Genomic DNA, 10,000 nt, shown 5'->3' with positions numbered 1-10,000 from the left:
CAAAGACGTCTTATATGCCAAGAAACAATGTTAAACATTTGAATTAAAAGAACGGTAAATGTCTGGCAAAAATTTGTCCAGGATTTTTACCGTTTTAAAAACGGTTATATTAATGTAAAAGAGTGATATTAAGGTCACCAAACCGTAAAAGATAATAACAAAGTAAGGTAAAATTACGGTTGCCTGTATTTTACTGGAGAACAGTATATTTTCACGGAGATTTTCCAATTAAAATTACGTTTTTTTTTTTTTTTCTAACAGTGCATCGTCACATTAAGTTTAAAGAAAAGTTAACCAAGGATTCTTACTTGTCGATTTTGGTAGTGATGGGAATGACGTCATCAGGAAGAAACTCAGGCTCTCCATCGACCCATATAAACCAATGTATTGAGGCCCTGTTGCCATTCCCTGGCTTTCCCACCATGCCTTGGCAGGTCAAGTTCGCGGGGTCCCCCTTCCAAGAGCATTTTTGACTGGGGGCTGTGACGTCCTTGGGACCTTCCTGAAATCCGCTACTCTCTGGTGAAAGGAAGATTAAAGAAGATTAATAGGGTTCTTTGTTTTTCTGACCATTTTAGTTGATAGATTAGCCTTCCTCTTACGAAGGAACGCGGTGTCGTTGGCCATTAAAACTTTCTGAAACTTCTTCAGTCCCGACGAATGGTTAGTTTTCATTGAAGTGTCGTGGTCGATAATACTCCTCTCGTAAAAAGGATACTAATTAACACTTGGAGGACAATATATATATATATATATATATATATATATATATATATATATATATATATATATATATATATATATATATGTATATAGATAGATAGATAGATAGATAGATACACACACACACACACACACACACACACACACATATATATATATATATATATATATATATATATATATATATATATATATATGTATATATATATATATAAAATGTATATATATACACACACACACACATAATATATATATATATATATATATATATATATATATATATATATATATATATATATATATATATAGCTCATATTTGCTCAAGTTCGTAATTTTGAAATTTAATTTTCATGGCACCATCAACATTCCTCTTAATTTCTGGAATTTTAGGCCATATGCTCTATCGATCTTATGATACATCTTGTTTTAAAGCAATTCTATAAATCTTGCATTGCGTAGTGATGTTATAATAAAAAGCCTGGCCTAAAATGCAGAGAATGGTTATGATCTAAAAAAAAAAAAAAAAAAAAAAAAAAAAAAAAAAAAAAAAAAAAAAAAAAAAAAAAATCTTGTTTTCCCGATACAAAGAAATCTTATGCTGTAGCGCTTATTCATACGTGTTCTAAAAGGGATGAATGTCTGTAATGCAATGTTTTAAGAGGTACCATAATGAAATGTCTACGCAATTAATTAAGATATAAAGCTCGATCAGTTATCCGTCGACTATATTGATGTTTGATAAGTTTAAAAATATGCTGTTCATTATAATTTTAGTTCTGAAATTTCAAATTGCTTAAACTTGGCTTAGGTAAATATTGATGCCGATTTTCAAAACCCGACCTTGTGTGTAAGCTCTTTTGTTGGTGCTATTATAGTATGCTATCTACCGTCGAATTTCTACTACAGTATGCTATCTACCTCAAAGTATGTTATCTACCATCAATGTTAATCCTTCTGTTTGATGAGGATTATCAAACAGATTACTTACCACCAGTATGTTATCCTAATTGGACTTTAATGATAGTTTAATAATATTTATTGGAAGGATAACATGGATGCATAATTATAAACAGTTTGTAGGTTAGGTTAGGTTGGGTTAGACTATGTTAGGACATGGGTGCATAATCATAAGCAGTTTGTAAGTTAGGTTAGGTTGGGTTGAGTTAGGTTAGGTTAGGTTGGGTTATCAAGTCGGTATTGATCCTCCTTATTAGAGGCGGATTAACTAGTAGACCGTATCCTTAGGGACTGATGGTAGGTATCATGCTATAGTCAGAGAGGGGTGGTAGATAGCAAAATCGGCGGTAGATAGCATACTATAATAGCACCCTTATGTTCCTAATAGCAATTATAACTAAAGATTTTGAAATCTTACCGGAGACCTCCAGGGAAGTGGTAATCGAGCCCTTTGTCCCATTAGAAGCCGTGATTGCACAGGTGTAGTTCCCTTCGTCAGACGCTTCTACTTTCTCGATATATATCGTCTGGTTGTCACAAATGAGATGTTTCGATTTACCCATGCCTTCTACGGGTTTCCCATTGAAGGTCCTGCAATGGAAGGCAGAAACAATTTTCTATTATATTCTTCGTTCAGGGCCCTGACCAGTTATAAATAAATTCTTGTTCTTGAAATATTCTATTTCGATTGCTTATTCTTCTATTTTAGTTTTATTTTCTTGCTTCCTTTCCTCACTGGGGTATCTTTCCCCGTTGGAGTCCTTGGGCTTGTAGCATCTTGCTTTTCCAACTAGGGTTATAGCCTAGCTTGTAATAATGATGACGATGATGATGATACTAATAATAAAATAATAATAATAATAATGATGATGATGATGATGATGATGATGATGACACGGCTGTGTCAAGTCAAGCATAACTTAACGCACGCACATATCATTTCGCCTGTCATTCTTATCAAAACTTTCTATTACTGAACTTACCACACAACTGCAGCATTTGGGTCGTCATACCCAAGAGATAAAAAAGTACAGCAACTGACGTATCTGCTGAGTCCAATGGAAGCGATATCGCCAAGGGGGTGGTGAATGCGTTTAGTGACGTTCTTACAAGGGCAGTCACCTTTGGCAGTCCTGTAGAAAGATGGAAATCCATTATTAAGCAAAGGTTGTGCAGACTCAAGGTATTATTATTATTATTATTATTATTATTATTATTATTATTATTATTATTATTATTAAGCTACAACCCTAGTTGGAAAAGCAGGATGCTACAAGCCCAGAGGCTCCAACAGGGAAAATAGCCCAGTGAGGAAAGGACACAAGGAAAAATAAAATACTTTAAGAGTAACACCATTAAAATAAATATCGCCTATATAAACTATAAAAACTTCAGCAAAACCAGAAGAAGAAAAATAAGATTGAATAGTGTGCTCGAGTTTACCCTCAAGCAAGAGGCACCGTTTCAGTCTTTAGACCCTCAGCCACTTGCCCTTTATTCATCATCCTTTTTTTTTTTTTTTTACATGCCCTTTCATTGAGCTTTTCCGTCTCACTGTCTGGGATCGCTGCCAAAAATGGTTAGCATTGACAGGCAATAGGATTCAAGTTAGGGATGATTGCAATAGGTTACCGCCACCTGTGAGGCAGATGGCATCTGTCCCTAACAAGACTAAAATTACTGCCAGATCTTTGCTCAGATAGTATCAATAATGCTTAAAACGGTTTCAGAAGACTAGAAGACTAAAATTACTGCCAGATCTTTGCTCAGATAGTATCAATAACGTTGAAAACGGTTCCAGAAGACTAAAATTACTGCCAGATCTTTGCTCAGATAGTATCAATAACGTTGAAAACGGTTCCAGAAGACTAAAATTACTGCCAGATCTTTGCTCAGATAGTATCAATAACGTTGAAAACGGTTCCAGAAGACTAAAATTACTGCCAGATCTTTGCTCAGATAGTATCAATAATGTTGAAAACGGTTCCCGAAGACTAAAATTACTGCCAGATCTTTGCTCAGATAGTATCAATAACGTTGAAAACGGTTCCAGAAGACTAAAATTACTGCCAGATCTTTGCTCAGATAGTATCCATAATGTTGAAAACGGTTCCCGAAGACTAAAATTACTGCCAGATCTTTGCTCAGATAGTATCAATAACGTTGAAAACGGTTCCAGAAGACTAAAATTACTGCCAGATCTTTGCTCAGATAGTATCAATAACGTTGAAAACGGTTCCAGAAGACTAAAATTACTGCCAGATCTTTGCTCAGACAACATCTATAAAGTTTAAAACACCTCACCTCTCATTTTTTTGAGCAAAGAATCAAATCTTGGGTGTCTTTCAAATGTATCCTAATTCATGTCTTTGAGTGGCGTATAAATATGCAATATTTGACACAAGCGTTAATTCTAAATTCAGCAGTTTATCTCATTTTAGAAATTCATCTAGCTATTCTTTTTTCCCATTCTGTATATTTCTCATCCATAGCTCTTCCTCTAGTTTTTGCTTTTTTAGTTTTTATAGTTTATTATGTGAAAGATCTAATTCAATGTTGTCATTATTCTAAAAATATTCCATATTGAAATAAATTTCTACCTCATACTTGGGATCGAACGCTAGCCCCTTCTAATGAAAGGCCAGGTCGAAACCAACCATGGGCTCTCGTGACATGGTTGGTTTCGACCTGGCCTTTCATTAGAAGGGGCTAGCGTTCGATCCCAAGTATGAGGTAGAAATTTATTTCTATTTGAACACGATGTTGTGTTGATATTTATCCATATTCCATATTCATTGTTTATTACCTCTCAAATAGTTTATCTATTTCCTTGTTTTCTTTCCTAATGGCTATTTTTCCCTGATGGAGCCCTTGGGCTTATAGATTCTTACTTTTCCATCTAGGGTTATAGCTTAGCTTATCCTAATAATAATAATAATAATAATAATAATAATAATAATAATAATAATAATAATAATAATAATAATAATAATAATAATAATAATAATAATAACTTTGTAAATATCAACGCTAATGCGCTGTATTATGTCAGTAGCAATTGTAATATCTGTTGTATAAGAAATTAAACTGCAAAGTATATTCTTTGGATAAACAGATGGTTGTCACTTTCATTAAATCTGACATATCATTTTATAACAAATGGTTAAATTACCCACCCGACGATAAAGCCACCGAGGAGAACGAAAAGCTTAAAAAAGCCGGGACTAAGCAACGGTAGGCCACGTTTGAGGGATGCCATCTTTCACACCATTTGTTGGACTTCAAATATTCTGTAAGAAAAAAAAAAACGAAGTAATGGTAAATTAATTATGTGCATATTCATGTGGTATACAATAGCAGACCAATTTGATTTTGAGTTTGAATGGCTTTGAAGTGTTATTTTAAACTGCAGATAAAACTGCTAACTGTAATTCAAGCTTTTATCAATAGAACGCAGTTCCAGAATTATGAATAAATTGATTTTACAGTAGCCTACTCTTACACCTAGTAAAGATGATGGATTGTAAGTATCATAAAATTATGGTCACATAAGATTTTTTTGAACTAATGTCGCCCAAACAATTTATAGACCTCGTTAAACAATTCTTCTTCACTCAAGGGGTTAACTACTGCACTGTAATTGTTCAGTGGCCACTTTGTTTTTGGTAAGGGTAGAAGGGACTTTTTAGCTATGGTAAGCAGCTCTTCTAGGAGAAGGACACTCCCAAATCGAACCATTGTTCTCTAGTCTTGGGTAGTGCCATAGCCTCTGTACCATGGTCTTCCACTGTCTTGGGTTACAGTTCTCTTGCTTGAGGGTACACTCGGGCACACTATTCTATCTTATTTCTCTTCCTCTTGTTTTGTTAATGTTTTTATAGTTTATATAGGAGATATTTAATTCAGTGTTGTTACTCTTCTTAAAATATTCTATTTTCCTTTTTTTCCTTTCCTCACTGGGCTATTTTCCCTGCTGGAGCCCTTGGGCTTATAGCATCCTGTTTTTCCAACTAGGTTTGTAGCTTAGATAATAATAATAATAATAATAATAATAATAATAAAAATGATAATAATAATAATAATAATTTGCAGTATTTTCTTAACTAATTGAACCTAAGCTAACCTAAGGTAATCAAAGGCGAAAAATTAATGTAATACCCGATTCTTATACTTAAGGTACTACGTATTCAAATCTTTTTGGGCAAAGAGTCTCCAATGCGTGGAATCCAAGTCAGATGAGCAAATAGGCCTTGCCCCAAAGTGAAGTCATATCCGGTCTAGCAAAGGTCATCGCCGAAGACGATGGAAGAGAGAATTCTGTGCTACTATAGTGTGATTCCTGCCATCAGGACTCTACTATAGTGTGATTCCTACCATCAGGATTCTACTATAGTGTGATTCCTACCCTATTTTTCGGGTGTGAGGTGATTCCTACCATCAGGATTCTACTATAGTGTGATTCCTACCCTATTTTTCGGGTGTGAGGTGATTCCTACCATCAGGATTCTACTATAGTGTGATTCCTACCCTATTTTTCGGGTGTGAGGTGATTCCTACCATCAGGATTCTACTATAGTGTGATTCCTACCATCAGGATTCTACTATAGTGTGATTCCTACCATCAGGATTCTAATATCGTGTAATTCCTACCATCAGGACTCTACTATAGTGTGATTCCTACCATCAGGACTCTACTATAGTGTGATTCCTACCATCAGGACTCTACTATAGTGTGATTCCTACCATCAGGACTCTACTATAGTGTGATTCCTACCACCAGGATGCTACTATAGTGTGATTCCTACCATCAGGACGCTACTATAGTGTGATTCCTACCACCAGGATGCTACTATAGTGTGATTCCTACCATCAGGACGCTACTATAGAGTGATTCCTACCATCAGGATGCTACTATAGTGTGATTCCTACCATCTGGACGCTACTATAGAGTGATTCCTACCATCAGGACGCTACTATAGAGTGATTCCTACCATCAGGACGCTACTATAGTGTGATTCCTACCATCAGGACGCTACTATAGTGTGATTCCTACCATCAGGACGCTACTATAGTGTGATTCCTACCATCAGGACGCTACTATAGTGTGATTCCTACCATCAGGACGCTACTATAGTGTGATTCCTACCATCAGGACGCTACTATAGTGTGATTCCTACCATCAGGACGCTACTATAGTGTGATTCCTACCATCAGGACGCTACTATAGTGTGATTCCTACCATCAGGATGCTACTATAGTGTGATTCCTACCATCAGGATGCTACTATAGAGTGATTCCTACCATCAGGATGCTACTATAGTGTGATTCCTACCATCAGGATGCTACTATAGTGTGATTCCTACCATCAGGATGCTACTATAGAGTGATTCCTACCATCAGGATGCTACTATAGTGTGATTCCTACCATCAGGATGCTACTATAGTGTGATTCCTACCATCAGGATTCTACTATAGAGTGATTCCTACCATCAGAATTCTACTATAGTGTGATTCCTACCCTATTTTTCGGGTATGAGGTGATTCCTACCAAAGGAGGATAGATAAAACCTACTTCCTGACACAATTTCAATCTATTCTATTCTTGGGTTAGAGTTCTCTTGCTTGAGGGTACACTCAGGCACACTATTCTATCTTATTTTTCTTCCACTTGTTTTGTTAAAGTTTTTATAGTTTATATAGGATTATTTATCTTAATGTTATTACTGTTCTTAGAATATTTTATTTTTCCTGTTTCCTTTCCTCACTGGGCTATTTTCCCTGCTTTTCAACTAGGGTTGCAGCTTAGAAAGTAATAATAATAATAATAATAACAATAATAATAATAATAATAAAAAAAACATGTAATAATAGTAATAATAATAATAATAATGATAATAATAATAATATAAAACACGCTGAAAAATCCATAAAACGCACTTTAAACAATCAGAATTAGCTTCGGGCGTCATTATTGCAAAATTGAAGCCCTAATTTAGTAACAAAAATTAACTAACAAAAACTTGTTTAATGTCGCTTAAGATTGCTATGAAGTGGTCTTGATCTTCTTTCAAAACACGTAAGTAGTGTTCATCCAAGTGCCCCAGTAGTACCTAACCTAACCTAACTATAGTAGATTTGAGTCCCCATATTGAGGTGGGAACAGAAAATGAGGGTAGGAATCACGCTATAGTAGATTTGAGTCCCCATATTGAGGTGGGAACAGAAAATGAGGGTAGGAAACACCCTATAGTAGATTTGAGTCACCATATTGAGGTGGGAACTAAAATGAGGGTAGGAAACACCCTCTAGTAGATTTGAATCCCCATATTGAGGTGGGAACAGAAAATGAGGGTAGGAATCACGCTATAGTAGATTTGAGTCCCCATAATGAGGTGGGAACAGAAAATGAGGGTAGGAATCACCCTATAGTAGATTTGAGTCCCCATAATGAGGTGGGAACAGAAAATGAGGGTAGGAATCACCCTATAGTAGATTTGAGTCCCCATAATGAGGTGGGAACAGAAAATGAGGGTAGGAATCACGCTATAGTAGATTTGAGTCCCCATATTGAGGTGGGAACAGAAAATGAGGGTAGGAATCACCCTATAGTAGATTTGAGTCCCCATATTGAGGTGGGAACAGAAAATGAGGGTAGGAATCACCCTATAGTAGATTTGAGTCCCCATAATGAGGTGGGAACAGAAAATGAGGGTAGGAATCGCCCTATAGTAGATTTGAGTCCCCATATTGAGGTGGGAACAGAAAATGAGGGTAGGAATCACCCTATAGTAGATTCGAGTCTCCATATTGAGGTGGGAACAGAAAATGAGGGTAGGAATCACACTAAAGCAGATTCGAGTCTCCATATTGAGGTGGGAACAGAAAATGAGGGTAGGAATCACGCTATAGTAGATTCGAGTCCCCATATTGAGGTGGGAACAGAAAATGAGGGTAGGAATCACGCTATAGTAGATTCGAGTCCCCATATTGAGGTGGGAACAGAAAATGAGGGTAGGAATCACACTAAAGTAGATTTGAGTCTCCATATTGAGGTGGGAACAGAAAATGAGGGTAGGAATCACACTAAAGTAGATTTGAGTCCCCATATTGAGGTGGGAACAGAAAATGAGGGTAGGAATCACGCTATAGTAGATTCGAGTCCCCATATTGAGGTGGGAACAGAAAATGAGGGTAGGAATCACACTAAAGTAGATTTGAGTCTCCATATTGAGGTGGGAACAGAAAATGAGGGTAGGAATCACGCTATAGTAGATTCGAGTCCCCATATTGAGGTGGGAACAGAAAATGAGGGTAGGAATCACGCTATAGTAGATTCGAGTCCCCATATTGAGGTGGGAACAGAAAATGAGGGTAGGAATCACACTAAAGTAGATTTGAGTCTCCATATTGAGGTGGGAACAGAAAATGAGGGTAGGAATCACGCTATAGTAGATTCGAGTCCCCATATTGAGGTGGGAACAGAAAATGAGGGTAGGAATCACGCTATAGTAGATTCGAGTCCCCATATTGAGGTGGGAACAGAAAATGAGGGTAGGAATCACACTAAAGTAGATTTGAGTCTCCATATTGAGGTGGGAACAGAAAATGAGGGTAGGAATCACGCTATAGTAGATTCGAGTCCCCATATTGAGGTGGGAACAGAAAATGAGGGTAGGAATCACACTAAAGTAGATTCGAGTCTCCATATTGAGGTGGGAACAGAAAATGAGGGTAGGAATCACCCTATAGTAGATTCGAGTCCCCATATTGAGGTAAGAGCAGAAAATGAGGGTAGGAATCACGCTATAGTAGATTCGAGTCTCCATATTGAGGTGGGAACAGAAAATGAGGGTAGGAATCACACTAAAGTAGATTTGAGTCTCCATATTGAGGTGGGAACAGAAAATGAGGGTAGGAATCACCCTATAGTAGATTTGAGTCCCCATATTGAGGTAAGAACAGAAAATGAGGGTAGGAATCACCCTATAGTAGCACCGAGAATTCTTTACCAACCCAGTGGTACATTTTTACTCTTCCTGGGGTTACATTGGATCTGTGAGAATATCCAGCGCTGAGCAATGCATGATTTAATCTGCAATGTAATTGAATGATGAAATTATATCACCATATCACTTCCAAAGTTAAAACTTACAGGAAATGTTTTCATGATGAACAGGCTGACATAAGACTTTTTATAGTTTATATATGCTATATATGTTTTAATTTTGTTACTGTTTCTAATATATTTTATCTAATTGCTCATTATTTCTCATATTGTTTATTTATTTCCTTATTTACTTTCCTAATTGGGCTATTTTTT

At 36.4% G+C, this 10,000-nt stretch overlaps 1 protein-coding gene across 2 annotated transcripts in view; it reads right to left on the bottom strand.

Annotated features, from left to right (window-relative positions):
* The window catches only part of LOC137619648 (X-linked interleukin-1 receptor accessory protein-like 2), a 39,807-nt gene that overhangs the window by 13,561 nt on the left and 16,246 nt on the right, over window positions 1–10,000 (bottom strand). The window contains exons 2-5 of one of the 2 annotated variants that reach the window (XM_068349857.1): window positions 4,857–4,970; window positions 2,664–2,813; window positions 2,099–2,271; window positions 309–519 (exon numbers count right to left, since the gene is read on the bottom strand). In XM_068349857.1, coding sequence (XP_068205958.1) covers window positions 309–519; window positions 2,099–2,271; window positions 2,664–2,813; window positions 4,857–4,939 — 617 coding nt within the window. In that variant the 5' untranslated portion in view covers window positions 4,940–4,970. The remainder of the gene's footprint in view (window positions 1–308; window positions 520–2,098; window positions 2,272–2,663; window positions 2,814–4,856; window positions 4,971–10,000) is intronic. The other variant, XM_068349858.1, reaches the window with a different exon arrangement.

The sequence above is a fragment of the Palaemon carinicauda genome, chromosome 26, assembly GCF_036898095.1.
Source record: "Palaemon carinicauda isolate YSFRI2023 chromosome 26, ASM3689809v2, whole genome shotgun sequence".
Taxonomy (NCBI): Eukaryota; Metazoa; Arthropoda; class Malacostraca; order Decapoda; family Palaemonidae; genus Palaemon; species Palaemon carinicauda.
This window is presented reverse-complemented; position numbering and strand designations above follow the sequence as displayed.